The 23,251-nt window shown below is 37.5% G+C and overlaps 1 protein-coding gene across 1 annotated transcript in view; it reads right to left on the bottom strand.

Annotated features, from left to right (window-relative positions):
* Positions 1–23,190, bottom strand: part of LOC132107063 (B-cell lymphoma/leukemia 11B-like) — a 31,895-nt gene extending 8,705 nt beyond the window's left edge. The window contains exons 1-2 of the mRNA XM_059513211.1: positions 22,568–23,190; positions 15,895–16,239 (exon numbers count right to left, since the gene is read on the bottom strand). Coding sequence (XP_059369194.1) covers positions 15,895–16,239; positions 22,568–22,631 — 409 coding nt within the window. The 5' untranslated portion in view covers positions 22,632–23,190. The remainder of the gene's footprint in view (positions 1–15,894; positions 16,240–22,567) is intronic.
* Positions 23,191–23,251: the final 61 nt, after the last annotated feature.

Below are 23,251 nucleotides of genomic sequence, written 5' to 3'. Positions count from 1 at the left end.
CACCTCACAACGCAGTAACGCGGGCCCTCATTAGCATGCCTGTGATCTAGTGCTCCCAGGGGCTTGTGGGGCCTCACCTCGCATCACTGATGTCTTGTTTGTGATGATCGTGGCTAATCAGGGGGCCAGGCCACTATGCTAATGAGAAATACAGAGGTGCAGCATTCTATGTAGAGCAACTCTGCTGTCTGTGCCACAAACACACTCTAGAGGATCGGTGATGTGATTTGGATGTGAGCGTTTGTTTGTGTGTGAGGGAGGGAGCTAAACAATATCTATGCACTGCTATTGGAAGAGTACCATAGATATGTGTTATTTTTTAACAAACTTTTGAACTATTGCTGATTCTTTGAAGTCAATTTAAGTTAATAGCTATTTCTATGTCACTAGAGGTACCAAAAAGAAATGCAAAAATAATCACACTGAACTGAACTGTTAGACAGATAGCCCTGCCCTAAACTCATGCCATTGGTTGAATCACTGTTGGACAGGATGGTCAAACCAAACATGTTTTGTTATTGGCACAGTTTACAGCTTTTTACACTTCTCAGTGAAATCAACATAAAACTGGTTTGTTCGGTTAGGTGTAGGGCCATAGAATAAACAGTTTGTACAGTATAAAAACCATTGCACCTATGGGATGTCATGTTTTCAAAAAAACAATTTTTTTTTTAAAAAACAAAACAAGTTTGTGTGTGTGTGTGTGTGTGTGTGTGTGTGTGTGTGTGTGTGTGTGTGTGTGTGTGTGTGTGTGTGTATTTTGTATAATGTTCTTGTTTTCATGAAAAAATATGTAACAGTTCTAAAATCAACATAAATAAAATAGAAATTAAATTTAAATTAAATTAAATTGGGGTTGTTTTTTGACAATATATGTTACATGTAAATTGATAAAAAAAAACCTTTTGTAATGTTTCATACTCAAAACATTTTTTAAGTGAACTAAGCAAGGTCATATTCCATGAAAACAGGATATTAACTTACATGATTTTGATTCTGAAGTAAATTTATCTTATTTGAACAATAATAACAAAAAACACAGATAGAGAAAATTATTTTTGTAGTGCAAACTGTTATAAACTTTATAACCCTGAACCATGTGCTTAGTGTAAACAGCAGCAACAATACCATAAACTAAACTAATAATAACCGTTATCAATTTTTCTATATAGTCCTTTTTTTACCCATAATCCTCTCGTAGTTCACAGCTCTGGTGGATGACAGTTATCTGTGATTTCTGGCTATAATGAGGACAGACAACTGTGTATGAAAAGACTCCCATTCTAAAGTGGAAAAACTGTGTGTGTAAAGAAGCCACAGAGGATAGTGGCAGGAATAGTGGTTATGGCAGGCACACACACATACATACACACGGCTGTCTCCTGTCTAAGTGAAAGCAGGCCTGGTGCAGTAACCGTTCCAATCTGTCTCCATCTGCAGGAACACAGAGGAGGGACATCACAAACTGCCTCTGGAAGAGAAGCAACTGCGCTCTCACTGCACACACAAACACACACACACACACAAGCAAACTGATGCACTTACACAGTCACGCCCACATTGACCCTAACCCTAACCGACCCAAACAAACAAATAAACATATTTTCTCAGCCACTGTCACAAATAAAAAGAGAAAACACAGAGGCCCCGGTATAAATTCATCCTAACACACAAAATCCACTCGGCAGTTCCTTGAATTCTCTGGGCCTGCACTGTAAAGAAAAGAAAAAGAAAATTCACTAATCACTATTTTGGTCTTGCTTTCCAGGAAATCACGTAAGCATCATTTTAAAGCAAATTTGCATCATTCTATGTATTATGGAACCACTTGCACTTTTTAATGTTGCATTGGATGATATGCCAGTCCTCTGGGATTTATACTGACACTTAGTGGTGTGTATGCAAGCTCAATTTTTCAGCTATCGATTCCATAGTAGAAATATAAAGCAATGCCATTGTAGAAGAGATAAAGCAAGTATTCGGCAAGGCCTGATGAGGCTTGGCAAAAATCATGTGAGAAAAATCCAGTCATTTCAATGTGACTCAGCATGATGGATAATTTCACTTGACTCCCTATGCGGATTTCCTCTCAGGTTCAAGATTGATGCAAATACAAATGTGCAGTGCCGACCAATAGCAAGCTTCTTGATTCGTGGATTACCTCAGTGTGGGTGGAGCTTTGTAACATTTGCAACAAATCAAACCTGAAGATCCAAAATGGATGAGGCTCTTGTTCTGATGTGTCTACACATTTTTGCACAACACAGCATTATTGCTTCATAATTTAACAGTTTTTCTCACATCTGTTCTTGCTTTTTTCACCTGCAAAATGTAGTTTTTAAAACTACATTTATCTGACTTTGAAGATCTTTAGATATATTTACTATAAAACAAGAGAAAAAATACTTAATAAAACAAATTTTTGGCAGCATTTTTCCACCATACCCATTCTATACACACTGGCACACCTACCGCAGCCATCTACTTCCTCCTGAACATTCGCTGCCAGTCTCATGAAGAAACAGGCCAGCCAAGGGTAGCATAACCGTCTAACTGAAAACACATGCCTACCTAGAGTGCCTTGTCATCATCTGATACTGCCAGAGCGAAGACGTCCTACAGTGCACATGGGAAAGGACAGAGAATAACAACTGGAAAGACTTCTCTGTCAGAAAGAGCTATATTTCTTGGCTCGGTGAGAACAGAGAGAAGAGTATTAGCACAGCATTTTGTGGCATTGCAACAAGTCTGAATCATAGCTTGGAGTGTGCGTCATCGCGTTAAGATCTGGCTGGCGTGAAAAGGCGTTCAAGAAGAGCTGCAGGAACTTGATGGATGACACTGGTGCTTACGGCTGAAGGGAGACACGGAAAAGCCAGTGGGGTGGAGAGAAAAAAACAAATAAGGGGACAGCGAGGGACCAGTTCAAAGCAAACATTGCTCCATGTCATCGCAATCAAATCTCCCAGCCGTATATCCAGCGGTTAACGCTAATAGCTTGACATGAGACGTAATTAAAATAGTCTAGTGTTGTTACTTTGAAAAAGTTTTTCTTTAGATCCTTTTACTCCTTTCAATTTTACACGTTCAAGACACAAAGTTCAAGAAAAATAACCATTAACATACTCATTAATCTCTGTTTGGCTGGTGCAGGATCTCCCAGAAGTGCACAATTTGAATTGTGCCATCTTTGCTCTTGGCTACTTAGTTCTGGGCGCAAATGTCAATTGCCCAAGCAGTAAATCTGACTACACTGCAAAAAGTATTTTTCTGCCTCATCATTTTTATCTTATAATACCTTAACATATTTAAACTTAGATACAGTTACTTTAGAATAAAAATGACAGTCTTGTTTTCAGAAAAATGCTACAAAGTGCGAGTTTATGATTAAAATTAGAAAATAAATGTCTGTCATTAAAGGCAATTTTTTTTTAATGTTTTCCCTTTAAATTAAGTTTATTTTTTTTTTATTTTTTTTTTAATTCTTCTTTTAAGCATAAACTCAATTTTAAACAGTTTTTTAGAAAACAAGACTTTATATTTGAAGTGATTTTGCTAATAAAGTAAAAAGTATTTCCATTTAAAAAATGTTTACATATTTGTACTGGAGGTAACCATTTAGTTTATTTTAGTTACCAATTATCACTGTTAACTAGTTGCTTAATATGCATGCATATGACTAGCCTATTGGCTGTTTATTAGTGCTTATAAAGCACATATTAATGCTTTATTCTGCATGACCATATTTTAGATCTCTTAATCCTACCCCATACCTAAACTTAACAACTACCTTAATAATAATTAATAAGTAGTAATTAGTAGTTTAAGCAAAAGATCTTCATAGTCAGCTAATAGTGAGAATTGGACCCCAGACTGAAGTGTGACTGTACTGGAAAATAAAACACCAACACAAAAGCTGTGTCCTGAATGTGCTGATTGGCCACTGCTTTTACATTTCATCAGATTGCATGGCTAATTCTGATTGGCTGTCAGTTTTGACCGCAGAATGGTGTAGTTGCGCTATCTACCATCAGGGGCTTACCGAACCATGCTGGACCTCGCTTCTTGCATGTGTGTGAGCAAGGGAAGCAAAAAAGAACGGAGAACTATCCCGTATGCGAAATAATTGCCCTGGTATTTTTTGGATAACGTGTACTATAATGGTCCCCAGCTGGGCCCAGGCTTCTATACCCATTTAATGCTCACTGTAAAAATCCCCAAGCCCTCAGTGCGCCTTCCAAAACAATCAGGGCCCTGTAAAACAGCTCTTTAGATGCCTTATGCACGCTGCATCTGCGACACATGCCAGTCATGTGAATGGGTTCCACTTCTGTTGCGCTCAGCAGGACCAAAGCTGCAGCGCTCTGACTGGTGCGATGATCGCGGAGTACCCATAATCCTTGGCACACATACAGGCAACCGCAAACTCAGATGTCAAATCAAAAGCATGTAGTCCAAGATGAATGCTTAGGTTGCATACTGTAGGTTGCAAACTATGCATTCTATTGTAAATAGTAAGCAAGATTAGAATTAGCATGTGTCAAATCAAAGTCTGATGCCAAAAAAATATGCTTGGATGATGTTTCACAATGTGATAATTTGTCAGAAAACTATTTTAACTCATTAAGCCATTATTTGAAATTTAGTTGGTTTATATTGGATATTTGATTGTGGACCCAAGTATCTGCATTTTAAGATTAATGCTGTGTTCAGAATGTTTATTAAATGGAATGCATTATATAAAAACAATAAATGTTATGAACATTTGTATGCTACATTAGAAGTACAATACTTAGTCTTGTATTGTAATGTCTACCTGTCCTCTTGTCCTCTAAAAAACTGATATATTATACCTATTTTAATACATATTAATTTAAGTAATACATATAAGATTACATTTTCATAATCGAATACTATAATATATACAGTTTTTTTAAACTTTATACTTCTTTGTGTTAATGTGCATCTACACTAATTCAATTCAAGTTTATTTTATAGCGCTTTTTAAGATACAATTCATTGCAAAGCAACTTTACAGAAAATTAAGTTTCTACAATATTTAGTAGTAACTTATAAGTGGTGATCAGTTTATGTGCAAATGACAGGAATTTTCAGAAAAAAAAGAATGAATTTATAATGCACCTTGAAAATGAAAAATACTTTCTCTGTTTATCTCAGGGCTTGTAGTATGTGAATTATAATTGTTATTTATACTTAATACCACATGTTTATCCAACTCTGTTTCAGACCACACACACAAACTTGTCTAATACCCAACTTATCTTTAAAAGCCATACTTATAAGTCTCTGAGCTCTACTCTTGGACTTCTTTAACCAGCATCATAGAATTCCCTCCTCTATTATTATAACAAATTAATAGTTTTTTACTCAAACAGTAGACCTTTGTTCTTTTACATATTTCATACTGTGCTTTATAATGTTTCGACATAAAAATGTACCATTTGAATAGCATAGTTTTGATTTCTAATTAAATTTTTTAATTTTATTTTACTATGTACTCAAAACAATGCACTGTACATATACTTGTAGTGTGTACAAGTATGCAGATTAAGAAGTTTCGTATCTACAAACTGATTGACAACATTGACGGTTAACTACCATGCAAGTCATATTTATGAGAACAAAAGTCTAAGTTAAAAGAGAGAGACAATTTCTCCATCGTGTGTCATCTCGCCCTCAGCCCTCCGCTGAAGCCCTCTTCATCCTCTGCTGGGGGAGATCAGCTTCTCCCAGGGCTGTTTTCATGATGCATTTTCAGCTTTTGGCACAGATCCCCGCATAGCTTATGGTTAAGAACAGTCTTTCATCTAGCCAATGCCTTTAGCAAACATACCGGGAGGGCCACATCTGCCGCACACAACATGCAAGAACAAGCCCTCACTGGCATGAATAAAAACTGATAAGATCGGGGATTCATTCATTCAGTGGGCTGCCTAGGAGGGTTTAATGCTGAATTATCATGGTGGTTCTCACCCTACAAATCTTCAGCCTGTAAATGTCATCAACCACTATCAACATGACAGAGCAGCCCCCTCCCCTTATTTTGGAGTACTACACTCCTGTTCAAGTACTTGTTGCTGATTTCTGAGATGGGAACAGACCAAAAAAATAAAAAATAAATGTTTTAAATTTGATTGTGATCGCACAATAAGAAAAAACAAATGGTTAGTTTTAATGTATTCAGCTCTATATAGTGCCAGTAAAGTATGGCAGAATGCAGTAGTCTGCTGCAAAATGACTAGCAAGATAACGAATTGCAACATGCAAACTGCATTGAGTTTGCAGCATTATTTGATATAAAATGCTTTATTACTTTAGTTCATTAAATTCTGAAAACACAGACAGTTTAATCTATTGTTCTCAGTGGCCACAATTTGTTCTTACTGAATTCCCACGTTTTAAACCGACATAACATAATGTAAAAATCCAGATGCAAATAAGCCATGAAAGACATTGTTTGTGATTTTTATGCTTGTTTTTATGGTGCAAAAATAATCAGTAAGAGAATCAAACAGCAATAAAGAGAACTTTCATGGAAAGCACACAAGATTAAACTCATCAGGACACATCAGAGACCTGAGGGCAAATTCAGCACTGTGATTTTGTATAGTGCCAGTAAAGTATGGCAAAAATCAGTATTCTGCCCCAAACTGACCTGCGAGATGAAAAGCTATTTTTTGGAACAATTTTCAAGCATTACTTGATTTGCATTATTCCGTTAGTGTATTAAGTGCTGAAAAAACACAGACAGCGTGTGCATATAAACAGTGTTATCAGTGGCTCCAATTCATTCTCAGTGACTTCCCACCACTACTATACTTTAAAAAGACAGATGGACTGAGAAAAAAAGAAAGTCAAGTTGTATTAGAACTATTTTACTTTTATTGTGCCACCCATCAGAACTCCACACACAATGACAGAAATAAGCCACCAAACTCTGACACTAAACCACAGCAATGGTCAAAAACACTGCTGTTTACTGCAGTATAATTCAATGCAGTCTACAAGTTCCCGTCTTGATAATGACACTGTTTTTATTAACATCCTTTCAAATGTTCACAGACCCTGAGCTATTCTAAACCCAACACGCAAACTGTTTGTTGTCGGTAAACCATGTGCCACATAGAAGATGACATTAAAGTACAGATAGACTGCACATGTTGCAGGTTTGATAGAGTCTTAACCCAAAATCCTTTGAGAAGAGCCTTCCCAAGAGCCTTCTCCTTTGGGCATCAGCATGTGTGTGACTTGGCTGCCTGACTGTGACACTATAGTCAGTATTTGGCAAATAACTTTCCACGCAAACACTTTCTCACCCTGCGCAGTGCCAATCGTAATGTCTTACTGGCAAAGCCATCCTAATGTCAAGAGGAAAAGAACGTTGGGGCAAAAGAAAAAAATAAACAAACATTAAGACATTTTTTATATTTTTATATTTCTGCATTGCATGTTGCCATATGAAGAAAAAAACATGAATTTTTACTAGCTATATTTTGAAATAATTAATTATTCTTAAATGATTGGAGTGATTTCTGCATCAAACCTAAAATTAATCAATTAATTAATTAATTAATAGTAAATAATAACTCATACTTGTTGTGATACTTGTGTTTTTAGGATTGAACGATTTGGGAGAGATCAACTGAAACCTATTTCAGTAATCATAATTATTATTATGATTACTGAATACAATTTATATTGTATTTAATTTAAAAAAATAACTATAACATTACAATATCACTATTTATGTCTTAATTTGGTTTATTTGTAAATACGCACTACCGGCGCCTGTACTATGATAGTAGCTGAACAAATTCAGAGTTACAGGATTAGTTTTGAGTCGATAAAACGAAGCCTCTCAAATCCGGCTTTGCTGGTACCATGATGCTGATCATCAACTTTCTTTGTCAACTCAGGCTTTGATCCTGAGATTGTGGAGCGCGTGCACATAAATGTGTGACATCACTGGCGAACAGCCAATCACGAGCCTTGCAACACAAAGCAAGTTTGATTTACTTCTCGCGAGAGATCCTGCAAGATTCAAAACTAAAGGCTATCAGTGCAGTGACAAGTTAAACTTGATAACTTAGTTTATACATTTGAAAATATATAGTGATAGAGACTCGAACATGTAGGGTCAAATTTTTTATTTTTTAAATAGTGCAATCTTTTGATACTACAGCTTATTTATATTACATGATCTGAATACATTTATATTAATTTAAAATAAACTAAAATAAACTATTTTATTTAAAATAAAATAAACTGAAACTTACCTGGCTAGCCAGCTAATCTAGCTTCATGGTACAGGCCCCTGGTTTCAGAGTAAAGCACTGTGTTTATTTACACGTTCAGCTCATTATATGGTTTTCAGCATCTCAAAGAGGCCTGGTTCATTTACTGTGAGCTGCACACACTGGATCATGAACTCATTTAATAACTGCACTAAGACATATCGCAATATTGATCTTATCACGATGCATCAGGCATCCAAATAGGCCAGCTTCAACCAGCAAACCAGCTTAGACTTATTAAAGATGGCTTTTTCCGAAGGGTAGGTTTTAATATTGAGCTGCAGTTTTCCTTCGGTAGCAGCAAATGTTCACGGACCCAATGTCATCTCACCATCCTTACTATTTCTTCTGAAATATTTTACTTGAATTCAGTCATGGCTAATTTGACAAAAGAGCGATAGTGAGACAGAGAGGAAGAGGGAAAAAAAGCGTTACACATCTGGTCAACACCATCAGCATATGCTGAAATTTAGTGGCGACGCTCACAGTCCAAATTAGTGGCGAGTTTTATTCCCCGCTGTGGAAGGAAAAATATCAAATCTGCTGCCATATGACTACAATAAAGTGGTATGTGGAGCGTTTGATGCCTTCATGTGGGAGACTTTAACTCTTTCCACCAGGGCTTGGCGTGGAGCGCACATGCAGTGCTGTCCTGCTCCATAATGCGTCCAACATGGACCAGGTTGACCCCTGCTGGCAGACAGCACCAATCAGACGGCGATGGGGTGGTCTTGTTTGGACAGATCCCAAAAATTAGCAGGCCCAAAATCCCATAGGCCTTAACCACAGTCACCCTGCAACAGAGATGCTGGCATAGCTTGGGTGTTGCAAGGGATCATGGGTATGCTTTCTATGAAGTGCTGGGCATCATTGCTTTGCAATTTATTACTAGAGGTCAGAGAGACTGAATGTGTCTATCAAACACTACAGAGAGATCTAGTTCAATATGGTTTTAATTGGAATTTATAAAAAGTACTGTACTTCATACATACCACGGTTCTGATTGATTACTAACTTATATGCCATGGTATTTACATAGTGCTTCAAAAGACATCAAATTCTACTATGCATCTATCCATCTGTAGAATTAAAAGATCTCTCCTTGAAATTAATTAACATTGTCTGTAACATCATTTAAGACGGTTTTGATTTAAATTTGAGTCGAGAATGTATTGCTGTTGAATTTGCTACACTAAAAATGAACTGATCTTAATCTGTAACAGTGTTTGTGTGGTAACACAAAAAATGGGTCGCAGATCTATTCAGATAAGTTTGCAGGTAGTTGGGTAAAAATAAAGCAGCATGTAAATATTTATCAATGCATAGCTGCATGAAAACAATGCATAAAAACGGACTTTTTTCAACTTCAACAGGGAGAAATGACAAAGACGACAAAGCATGTGTGTCCAGAAATATGCACAAACAAAAAGACAGGTTGTGTGACATGCCGACATGCTTGCTCTTACACTTGAAAACCATGAACAAAACCATGCAAAAGAAAATATGACACAGACGACATTAAAAACTCTCGTTCATTGGTAAAGAGGATAAATATGGTGTGTGTGACCACAATGTGTTTTTAGCAGTCAATTATTGGCTGCCGAGAACATGAAACCATCAAAATTCAATTTACATTTATAAAACAAATGGCAAAACTATAACGACTGTAAATCACTATTTTGCGGTTTGCTTATGCATTTATAAAGCTGTCAGTTGTCCTATTCAGCCTACGTCATTTTAATAACGAGGTTTTTCATATTGCTGCGTCTAAATGTTTGATTTTAAGGTTTATTTAATTGTTTATTTTAATCATTTTTCTAATAAACAATTGTGCTCAACATATAATATGAATTTTGAAACCCCTGATGTAAAGCTAATTTTAATACTAAAACCGTTTGGAGATTTATGTGAAGATCTTACGCTCAAGGATAAACATAATTTCCTTAATGGTGTAAACGTGAAAACTCTTCACTGCTGGATCTGCGGTTGATTTTGCATAAAGATCTCAGAGACAAAGAGCTCATGATATTTTTTCATTTCAAAATGTCTGTGCATTTACAAAAAGAGTGCTTAAGACAGTCCCTTCATGAAAATTCAAAGGCTGATCCTTGGACTTGCTAGAGACACTGTGTACTTAAAAAAATAAATCAATCTCTGAACTTCAAAAACATTTCTTCTCTTTTAACTGCTAAACTCAGAAGAACTGTTTCATATGCCAGGATATTAGCAAGAGTTTGGACACAAAAAAAGAGGGAAAAGGACTGTGAAACTGACTCATCAAATTCACTTTCTATTCTGCTTCAGTCCCTGATGCACACACACACACACACACACAGTCTGAAACAGCCACTGTAACCCCTAATCACAACCCCGAAGGCTGGACATCAAATGCTGCAATGTTGAAAACAGATGATCAGAGGTAATTAACGCAGTTTCATATGCAAATTTAATTAATGCAAAACTACAAAGTCATTATGCAAATGGTTTCTTCTTGAGCCGCTGTGCAAATATTCATCTCTTAGAATAGGGATCAGTCTCCCCATCTTTAGAAACTCTCTCACAACACACACACACACACTGTTCTCTTAGGATCATGTATGAATAGTGTATTTATTTTAAACTTCTTTCCATTGATACCAGACTGGGGCCATCAGAGCAGACAGCCGAGAGGCAGGAAAACACGATTTGGCACAGGAGTGAGACAATGAGACTGTTAGACCGGCACCGTATGAATATTCATGACACTGATTACTTTCCATGATTAAAGCCTACTCTAATATTTAAATGAGCGCATGCTAGGTGATTAGAGAAGCGTTGGAAAGGACAAGCGCATGATGCGATACACTTTCTCCTGCGTTCATGGAGTATGATTAGCTAGACAGTTCAGAGATCGATTAGAAACCAATGGCAGTTTTACGTGTGAGGGATAAGATTGGAAAATAGCAAGAATGACGCTGGTATTCACTTGATGGGATATTCTATCAGAAACAGCGGGTAATGGACACTTTCCTTGAATACGGTACAAATTGGTGTCCTGTTAACTATTCAACACAGTAGACATATAAATCACGTATTGCGAAGTATTAGATGCATTGAATCAACTATTATCTAACCAAACTCAAATCAGTGGCTCAGTGGTTCATGTAGGTTGTCTACAAACCGGAAGGTTGGTGGTTCAATCCCCGGCTCCACCTGACCAAGTGTTGAGGTGTCCTTGAGCAAGACACCTAACCCCAGCTGCTCCCGATGAGCTGGATGGCGCCTTGAATGGCTGACAACGCAGTCGGTGTGTGAATGAGTGTGTGAATGGGTGAATGTGAGGCACGTTGTAAAGCGCTTTGGATGGCCATGGGGTCTGTTGAAAGCGCTATATAAATGCAGTCCATTTACCATTAGAGAGAACTTAGAGATTTTTGGCATAGGCATAAATATGTGAATAAGTTACAGCAATCAAGAATAGTAAACAACAACAACAAAAAGGTAATAGTATTTTTATGTGACTTGATTACACATACATGTACTTACTATGGTAATAAAGGTAAACTAACAGTAAACCCTAAGCTTAACCCTATAGTAAGTACATGTTGTTATTTTTCTTCCATAGAACTCAAAAGGAGTAGTTTAACAGAATGTTCATGCCGCTCTTTTCCATATAATTTGAATATTAAAGTGAATTTGGGTTGTTGTTCCAAAAATGACAAATTAAATAAGTATGTACAAGTCAGGTGCTAAGAAATAATAATTAAATAAAATAATAATTTTGTGTGAAGAACAGACAGAAATTGAAATTGACTGAAAATCTTCTCAAATCCTATTTTTATATCTATAGTTATATTCAAACTTCTGCAAGATTAGGGATATAGAATATGGTCATGCAGAATATGTGCTTTATTAGCACTAACAAACTGCTAATATGATATTAATAGGGATGCTAATTAGCAACTAGTTAACAGTGAAAATTGGTCCCTATAATAAAGTGTTTTACCGTAATTTAATAAAAAAGCGGCATTCAGAGTTGGTAAACTCATTAGTTAATAATAAAAATATCAAACCATGATTCCCAGAATCTGAATCGGATCAGAACCCACAAGTGCCTTAAGATTCTCCCAATGCAACACATGACGCTCCCCATTTGAAAAGCTATAGTAAAGTAAATGACAACATTTCCAAAATGGCCTTTTTTGTGTGTCAACTATTCCTTAACCAAATCTAAATAAAAATATGCTATCTTAAAATGACTTCTGAACAGAAGAGCCATTCTAGCATGGATTGAAACATTTCCATTGAGATGTGAAGGGCTTAACGAACACCCATCAGGCTTGGCGTTTTGGCCCACAGCATGCATGGCTTTAGGCCTCTAGGCAGCCATAGCTCCATATTCTATTTAATGAGCCCCATTAAATATAATCTAATTTGGCTGAAATTTAAGACAGTTAAGTGGCAATCTACTGTGTTGAGTAAAGCTTTCATGCTCTGGAAATATTTAATTCAAGCCTAAAGCACCTTCCTGCCCTGCATTTCTGTGGATAACCTTGACAGCTTCTCCACTTCTGTCAACGAAGCAAAACTTAAGTCAAAGTTGTTCAGTAAAAAGTTCAGATAATGCAACCCCCCACCCTTCAAGATTAACAGCTTTGAAAAGGCATATTCAAACAAATACAGAAAACTAATAACCTTGTATAATTTAGTATGAAAAAAAAGTATTGACAAGGCTGAAGCCTGCTGACTAGCGTAGGGCAGCAAATATTTGTCACATCCTGACTAGCAAGTAAAGCATTTCCTTGTCCAGGCTGTGTGTGCTGGGCGGCACTGTGCTGGAAGATAACATGTGGCCCCTCCAGGCCCCGCACATGCTAAACTGAGTCTTTAACCCTCTGAATGAGGAATCTTCTTCATTAATCCCCACACTATGTCTCTTAGCACTTGAATTTTAATGGGCTTTCTTATCCCCTTTTTTTTCTTTTCTTAATACGATGATATTTCCCCTGAACACGCCGGGTGAGGATTTCTGGAGTTTTTTTCCTCTTAGAGAATTGGTTTCAGCTGCTGGCGCTCTCAGGGCTGTTCTGTTTCACTTAGAGATGAGAGAAAGAGAGGGAGAGATGCTGTGTCTTGCTCTAATAAAATCATGCAAGGGGTGTTAATCCCTCTTGAAGGCCCGAGTCAGAAGAAGAGGACCTTTTGAGAGAAGCGATCCAGTCAGAACTGCTGTACAGTATGTGTTTGTATCGTAACAAAGAGAAACCGTGCATATAAAACGACACTCTTCATTGAACAGTTCTCCCCAAAAATAACATTTTGTCATCATTTACACACCCTCACATCATCCCAGACCCATATTACTGTGATTATTATTTTTCCAAAAGGAAAAGCAAGGCTGGATTTCTGAGCTGTATGGTGATTTCTACTTGCTAAGCTCCAAAAAGGACTAAAAAGCAGCATAAATGTACCCAAACGCATCACCTTAACGGCAAGTCAGACGATAGCTTCATGTGATTAACAGATCAAAATGTATTGGTTGTTTTGGTATTTACTGAAACTCACAAATATGATTTATAATTGTGTTAAATCCAAAAGAGGCCGCTGTGATATCACTGATGCCATCAGTTTAAAACAGAAGCACAGCTCTTCTTCCTAACGGATCTCTTCTTGTTTCACAGAAGGAAGAAAATAATATGGAGTTTTAAACGATATGATTAGTAATCAAAACTAGACAAAATACTCATTTGGGGTCAAATATTCCTTTAAAAAGTAAGGTTTTAAAGGCAGGGTAGGTAAAAAAATGTATAAAAAACTTTTTTTCCAAATTTTTTTTAAACTTTATTTATATATCAATACATAATTAAAATGTAAGTACTCTGAAAAAGAAAGTATAAAAATCGAGTGACTGTAGACCTCTCACGACTGTTTTAAAGACAGCTCATTATTTCCATTCACTCCACCCCCTCCCTTCTGGGCTTCTTCCAAAGCCTCTACTACGGCTCGCTAAGTAATGTTATGTTAGCTATATTACGCAGCTACGTGTGCTAATGACACATGCTTCATGAAAAAATAAACAAAAAAATATGTATGATCAAAATACAAAAAGAAAGATTTACCTGTCCAGCAGAAATAAAGCCATCAAGGAGTCACTTTTCAGCCCCTTGAGTTCCCTTAGTTCTCGCCATCGCTGGAAAGCCACGCCGATTTTAACTCGCGTTTTATTTCTTTGTTTATCCAAAGACTTTTTGTTCATTGCCTTTTCTTGTACTGTTACTGTCTTCCTTTTTTTGCCTGGTTTGCCTTCACTAACTGCATAGGCTGGTACTGTGAATTTTGCTTGCTGTTTCTCTGCCATTGTTTTGGTATTCCTAGGATCCGTGCCTGTGAATCAAACGTGCTGTTTCCTCAAATCAAACTTGCACGCGCAAGTGGGCAGGTCATGTGTGGCAAAAGGGTGGTTGCCATGGTTGCGAGAGAGTGACAGTCGCCTAAGCCAATCCTATGTTTCGTCCCGAAATGGAAATAATGAGCTGTGTTTAATACAGATTAAACGGTCTAGAGTCACTCGATTTTTATACTCTTTTTATCAGAGTACTTACATTTTAATTATGCATTGATATATATAGAAAGTTTAAACAAATTTGGAAGAAAGTTGTTTATACATGTATTACCTACCCTGCCTTTAAAAGCTTTATTAAACAAACAGCTCTGGTCCTGGGTTGTAATTGGTCAGCGATCCAGCCTTTTGCTAAAATATGTAATAGAGAAAGAAAAAAAACACTTGTTCACCAATATAGTGTGTATATCACTGCGCGGCACCTATAGAGAACAACTATTAGTTTACATATCATGGACTATATATATTCCAGTGGAATGATGCCAATTTAAAAAAAAAAATTTAATTGGTTTTAATTATATGCTGTACACTACCTGTCAAAAGTTTGGAATAAAGCTTCTTCTTTTTAAGGTCTCTTGTGCTCATAAGAGGCTGCATTTATTTCACCAAAAAATGCCATAAAAACAGTAATATTGTGATTTCAAAACTATATTTAGCATCATTACTCCAGTCTTCAGTGCCGCATGATCCTTCAGAAATCATTCTAATATGCTGATTTGTTGAAAACTGTGATACACTACTAAGGTTACTATAAAAGTTTGGGTTAAGCAAGATTTGAAAGAGAGAAAGAAAGAAAGAAAGAAAGAAAGAAAGAAAGAAAGAAAAAAAGAAAGAAAGTTCAGTATTGCGAACACAAATAAATAACATGTTAAAATATATAAAATTTAGAAACAGCTATTTTAAATGATCATACATGTAAATTAAAATATATATATATGTATATATAAAATTAATTTTATTTAGTAACCATTTAAAAAATGTTGTAGTTGTAAGTGTTCATTTGTAGTTACTATCTACTGTAAAACCTTCAACAGAACATAAAGCCGGAAAAGACACTTCTTGAAGAGTGCGACTATTTCAAGTATAAGTACAAATCTTCGTGTGTGTGGGTTTTTGTCACTTCACAGGGTTTTCTTTCCTGCCAAGCTTCAGAGACTAATAAACCTTCCCCTCCTCCAGCCCTCAGTGTGAAACACCTACCTGTCGGGACGCCCTCCTGCTTGGGGCAGATTCCTCTGGCGGGCGTCAGTCGTTTTTCCTCCTCCTCTCCTGGTGTGACCTGGATCCCAACCTCCACCGGTCCAGACCTCCGGCAGACTTCCGGCCGTGAGGGTCTGGGGGACGGGGAGCCGCCTCCGCAGTCAGTCGGTTTGTCGAAACAGGCACTGGGTCCAGGACACAGTCTTCTTTTGTGCTCGATAAACACTAGAATATCTCCCAGGGGGAAGTTGGTTTGACATTGACCGCAGGTCAGCAGGTCACTCTCTCCGGCTCCGCCCACAGAGCTGGCTCCGGAGCCCTCTGATGCGTCATGATCTGCTGCAGCTGAACAGTGAAAGAAGAGGAAAAATTACTCTATTATAAACTCATCATGGTTCATAATAATAAATGGCTTACAATAATACATTTTGAGCTGTAACAGATCAATCTGCCACAGAAAGTTGCAAATAACTGAGATTAAAGCCTGCCAATGTGTTTCAGATAAATTTCAATATTGTTTTCATTAGCTATTTCTTACTTAATCACTTAATAACTTAAAGAAATGTATTTTTTTAACTAGAATTTTATATATCTTTAAATGCATTTTAAATTAACATTTTGGTCTATATAAAATTTGCAACAACATAAATGCATACGCCTTGCCTTGACTAGTTTAAATGTTAAAATAGTTGGTTTAACTAATTAAAGTACCTGTCAAGTTTCTAAATGACAAACTTCTGTTGGTGTGTCTGTGATTTTTGTTCTTCAGTTATTGTGAGCTGCAAATCTGTTTTTCAGTCTGGCTATCAAACTGGTCCAGACATGATTAACTCGCTTGTTGGGGTATTGCATGTACTGTAGACTCTAGACGACAAATGAGTTCTTTGAAATTACTTCATGGACCGAAATTTTCCACACATTTGCAGCTATCCCTACAAATCACAGCACATGCAAAAAGAGCTGATTCTGTTATATAGATTCAGTTAATGAAATAGAATCTGTTAATGAAAATGAAACATCTCTAGTATTAGCACAAGTTATGAGAGTCAAAATGCTCTCAGTCAGCCGTTTGTGGAACTGAAGCGTCTGATTCTGTCCGCATAAAGCAAAATTCACAGTTCACACAGCACAGACTAACACCTGTGAGCTGCACAGTAAGATCAGCGGTGTGTGTGTGTGTGTGTGTGTGTGTGTGTGTGTGACAGGTAGTACAGTCGCAGTCTTGCAGTGGTATCTGTGTTTCCGGTCTACTTCTCTGCACGCTGGACGGATGTTGGAGAGGTGCACATGCACCATACAGGTATGTCACAGCAGACAATCTAGCGCTCACAAAAGCCGCAAAACAGCCTCAAGCATGGGTTGCCTCGCAAGTCGGTGCATCGCAGGTGCACGTTGGGAACAGTGGTTAAGGAGCTTAAAAAACAGCCGTTTTTGTATGTGAAAATCAGTTACATCTTTATCACCTCGTAGCCTCGTCAAATTCCCTGTTTGGCATCCCAATGCCGTTTTCCCGCATTATTATCGATGATGAAACAGCCAGCGCATACTATTTGCTGTGAAATGTATCTGACTCAACACAAAACCACAACGAGATACAAAACAGATTTACAGAGAGCGTAAATACAGGAAAAAACAGCAGCAGTATGAGATCCGATAGCAAATCAACTCCAGTCTCTGCCTGAGGGACAAACACACACTGGTTGGCTGTACACTCCTAAAAATAAAGGTTCTTTTTTGGCATCTATGGTTCAGGAGGAAGATATAATAACATTGAAATAGAACCTTTTCAATGCACAAAAGGTTCTTTAGTTAATAAAATGTTCTTCACACTAAGAAAAGAAGTTGCTCTTTGAAGAACTGTTTACTGTAAGGTTCTTTTCAATGGCATAGTAGCAACAAAAAAAAGGAGTTTTATTATTAAGAGTGTAGGAGCCATGGGAAGAGCAGCAGTAACTTAACTCCTGTAGAATTTTTGACTCAGTATGACATTTCAAAGAATATTCTTGAGCTGTTTTATATTTAGAACCTCCACTATTACAGAGCTGACCAAAGTATAAACAGATATCCAAACAGAGCAGCACATGCATGATCTGAAGGATGTCTGCGAGAGCACACACTCGGCTGTCTGCAGCTCTCTCTCGCCGGCTGACAGGAGACCCCCAGAGCAGTGGAGCAATGCCAAGAAGGAGAACACAAACATCGTGGGCTTGGCTTGGACCCAATGCCACGGAATTGGGCACGGAGGGTGTGCTGGGAGGCATCCACACCGTCCCGAACGGGCCAGACGCGAACAGTGCACACAATAGAAGAAGGTGTATGTGAGAGCCACAGGTGTACAGCAGATGAGGTGTATGCTGTGATAATTCCATCAGAAACTGAAATCTTTATAGAAAATAAAAAGTATGTAAAGAAGCAGTATAGCTGATATACCATTAATTAAGTCTAAATTTAAAATCTTGGACCTGCAATCTAATTTAGACTGGGAAATGAACATTGCATTTTAAAACAAAGAAACATTATGCTGTATAATGTGCGAGATTCTTCACTATTGATCTTTGAAACCTTCTCAAATCATGCTGCATGTAATCATCAGGTTTGTTTTTTTTTTTTTGTTTTTTTTTGAGCTCATGCAGGTCAAATGCTGCTGTTATTAAATCATACTGGTTTTCTGAAAGCAGTGTAATGTTTTTAATTCAACTTTTTACTCAAATTGTTATTCTGATAATATGATGTACATGTATTAAAAAGTGATCTTTTATTAGTGGTCTAAGATTTCTGAACCTCATTTAATGTGAAAAGAGGAAAAGATATCCGTGAAGAGGAAATCAGTACATAGAAATAAATAAGCGTGCAACAAAACGATCTGAAAACAAAAACAGTGAAGTAATTAAAATTATAAAGCTTTTTTAGTTTTACCATTTTAATAAAACACAAGTAATTAGAGTAATTAGGAATAAAAGAAAGCATTTGTGATAAGATAAAGGTCATATGAAATACAGATCATCTATTTTGATTATGAATCATTTTTAATATGAAATTATTCAAGGTCAAGTCTTTTGTGGTCATGGTTCTGAATAATAAAAAATAAAAAAACACCTAGCGCATTCAGAACAAAGATTATGAGTGATATATATATATTTGCGGAACTGTTAACGTTTCCAGCATGTGTTAAAAGATATTGTCTAATATGATTTTTGAGCTCACCAGGCGCATTTCCAAAAAAATAAAAAATAATCCATGTGCTTGATAACGTCTGTTTCTTATCTTCATTTAAGGCCTATGCACTGTCAACTGCTTCTGGATGCGTGCCAAACAAATGTGCACAATGCACGTGTGCACGCTAACGACTCTTTCGAAACCCCAAAATTTCACCTAAAGCTGTGTGCTGGAAATCAAATCCACAAATATTGCTTAAAACTTGGTTGGAGGCATGGACACAAAATGTTTAGGAGCAATGAGCACAGTGGGCACGGCGTCTATATTACTACTCCCCAGGGTGAAATCTATACTCCAATAAATTGAATTAATTACCTTTAGCTTAAGATAAGAGATTTATACTGAGCCTGTTGTGGGAATGATACACTTGGGAGGAGAGATAGCAATCCAGGGTATTAACCATTATAAATACAGTTATCACGTTTCCTGAAGGCAGTAATCAGATTCTCAAAGAAAACACACACATAAACACACACCCTCTCTATCACTTTCCCTCTCGTAAGGACTTAGAGCACCCCCTATCAGCTTCAACCATGCACATTTACACTCCACTGAAGTTGTGCAAACCAGCAAACAAAAAACTCATAAAATAAATCGAAATATACTGTGCAGTGGAACAGAGACTCGCCTATAAGATTTACCAAGTCAGGTCAGACGAGTCCGATCAGCGGGTAACCACACAAACAGCTCTCGGCTCTAAGTTCTCTCGAAGGCAGCGCTAACACATACACAAAAGGTGAACATCACCCTAAAGTCACACTTCTAAAGAAGACAGCCACTTGTAAAAGGCTGATCTGACCCTTTCCACTCTTAGAAATCAAAGGCACTGCGGTTCATGTCTTGCATTTTATTAGCGTGATGACCAGCGGCCACATAAAAGATCACGCAAAACATCATGCAAGCATTCAAAGAGCTGACATTCACAGCCATTAAATAGTCGTTTCACACTTTAAGAGTCAGTAAGGGCCCTAATGGACGGCCCCCACCCACTTGCTAACGTAGTCGAGCTACTCGTGTAATGAATCATACATGTTCACACAATTTACATGCGACTTACGAAGAAAAAACTAAACTAATGAGTTTCTTTGGCACTGAGGCGGTTTGCGGAAATCTCAATACGAGCGGTTTCGTCTCTTAGACTTCCTCAAGAGGCCGTATTTGCGTCTGCAAGAGCCCTGCCATTTTAGCTCGCGGCTTGAGATGTTCTCTTTAATGCACACACCTGTACGTGCACATGCGGGCAGAGAGTGCGCCCCGCGTTTATTTCAAGACGAAGTATGTTGATATTCCTGTTCCTTGGTTTTTTTCTTTGAGTGTGATCAATAGGTCTTGTCGCTCTGGGCAGAATCTCTCTATTGTGCAATCTCCAGCTAACTGACATGTTTTGTGCCAAAAGCATTGACATAGCCAAATGAGGGCACTTTGGTTTTCCCCTGCAGACAGACACCCCAGAAAGAGCCCGTGAAAACTGGAATGGAGGTTGGCGTGCAAACCTAAACGGAGTCCACTTTAAAAGTGTCGGTTTACACTCTGTACACATGCGATAGAGCGCACAATGTAAACTGCACATTTGCCAACTGACACACACACACCGCCAGACTAATTATGTTTGAACTAAACACATATTTGAGACTCAGTATAATTATTCTGCTCAATACTGAATACATATTCTGTACATATTTAAGCGAGCAATAATGTACGAGATGTTTCAGTATTTATTAGTCCCAACAACGGGAAAGAAACCCGATAAACCACATCAGGTGAAATAAACTGGCAGACTAGCAGTGGTTTGAATTTAAAGGCCACCGTTTCTCTGTAAGCCCACCCACACTCCTTTAACACATTTTCCTCAGCTCATGTCTTCACGTTTTCTAAAACGACCACATCAGCATCATTAACAGTGCAAATTTTGACGTGTAAAGACCATCTACTCACCACTGAATCAGGTATTTTCAGGAAACGCCTTCGCATTGTACCCACATTCTCAATGAAACCAGAAATACCAAAATGAATAACAAGGCAGAACGACATGAGCATCAAAAGTCAGGGTAGATCAAAAAAAAAAAAAAGGCAAACATTTCTAAAAATAAAATCATTTATAAAATGTTTTAAGAAATGTTCTATTTTTATCAGGAATTATTTGATAAATACAAACACATCTTAAGGTTAAATAAATAAACTAAACATTTTTTGAAATAGAAGCTTTGGAGTTTAATTCATAAATACTACGGGAGAACGGGGTAAATCACATCAGTGATATGCAATGTATTAACCGTGGATCAACTTTCCTGGTCTTTTATTGTTTATGGTTACAATCACTAAATTACAAAATTGAGCTATTATAAATTAGACAGAATAACTCTTTTTTTATGTAAACACTTTGAATGATGCTACTTTCAATAGTTTACATTGCATCTAATTTATGCTGTTTTATTGTGCAAGAAAAGCTTTCAAGGGCTTATAAAAAACTAGACAAAAAGAAAAACTTAAGGGTTTAGAGTGCTTTTACATAAAGCTTTACTTGTGGAAATAGCGTTTAAAGTATTTTAGATAAAAGGATAAATTAAAGATGAGTATAAGGAGTGTGTTGTTTTGGACGAGCAGCACCAAAGTCCATGATATTGTAAAACAGAGATTATGCTCAAAATAAAACTAATTAAAAATGTATCAGGACTTTGGTTTTAAAATTAAACAAACACCAAACTATCCAGCAAAGTCGGAGCTGTTTAAATAAACTACATAAAGTAAACTTGATAAGCCATGTATGCTTGTGTATATGTGTGACAATAATAGAAAATAGGTGAGGTGTGTGTGTGTGTGTGTGTGTGTGTGTGTGTGTGTGTGTGTGTGTGTGTGTGTGTGTGTGTGTGTGTGTGTGTGTGTGTGTGTGTGTGTGTGTGTGTGTGTGTTGAGTGGGACAGAGCAGATGAACGCGTGGGTTTCACAAAACTGTATGTTATGAATTATGGTTTTATGTTCAGCACTTCCCGTTTGTTTAAATAAATTATTCACAGCAAATGAGAAAAGTATCATCATAGTAGAATGCATTGATAGTGTTTAAAATAAATAAATAAAAACACTAAAAAAACGAACAGGCCTCAATTGTTGGTAACAAATTATCAATAAAAATTTTTTTAACTTAAATATAATAAGTAAACCTACACTTGGCTCACTGTTATTATTTGTGGTTCTACTTAAGTTTAGTTAGGATAGTGCACATAATTAGGTTTTGCTAAAACAACTTATAGTCTACCTACACTAGACTAACGATGGTTTTACGAGATGATGTTCCTTAATGTTTAATGCACGTGCACATTAAAAAGCAAATCATGTTTAGTTACAGATATCAGTTAGCAAGCAAGAAAGAAATTAAAAGTTTTCTGTGCCCCATACTTTATAATAATGAGGGAATGGGAGTGCGGTGAGTTGATGAAGGTGCCAGAGGTCTTGTACTCACTCGGTAGGTTCTCCCTCTGTGTGAGGGACAGATGCTGTGGGTTGCCTTGCTTCCGTCGGGACATCGCCCCGCATTTACAGCAGCATCTCACGGACACTCGGACTTGTGTGCGCGCTCCAGAAGACCTCTCCAAACTTTCCTCCGCAGCCGTGGTACTGTCCCACCGCGCTAGTCTAGTCGTTATCACGGCACAAACTATCACTTGGACTCTGTGAACAGACTTAATTGCATTCGACTGTCGTGAGGCACTAACTATGTGCCACTTAACCTGAGATAGCGATGCGTAAAAATCACTCCGACCCGTAGCAGCTTCTTTAACCTCTGACAACCTCGATTCCAAAACACTGTCTTAAAATTCAAATAAAACCCCTAAAACATAAAAGCAGTTGTTGTCCTGCTATAATGGAAATCCAAGATCCGTGGACGGCGGGCTCGCCAGGTGAGAGAAGTCTTTGGCACTGTCCTCCATGTGCGCTTGGCATCGGCGCGCAGAATGGCTCAACCTCTGAAGACAACACCTCCTCTCCAGATCAATCAGGACCCGAGCAATTACGTCTCGCGTTCACGCTGCTCTCGGGGAGGACCCGGCGCCTGTGTGTGTGTGTGTGTGTGTGTGTGTGTGTGTGGCAGGGGTTGCCTCTGAAGAATGGAATGGGATTCAAGTTCAAGTACGGACGTGATGTG

Source organism: Carassius carassius, chromosome 27 (genome assembly GCF_963082965.1).
Source record: "Carassius carassius chromosome 27, fCarCar2.1, whole genome shotgun sequence".
In the NCBI taxonomy this organism is placed as follows: Eukaryota; Metazoa; Chordata; class Actinopteri; order Cypriniformes; family Cyprinidae; genus Carassius; species Carassius carassius.
Note: the sequence above shows the minus strand (reverse complement) of the source record. Positions and strands in the feature narration are given on the sequence as shown.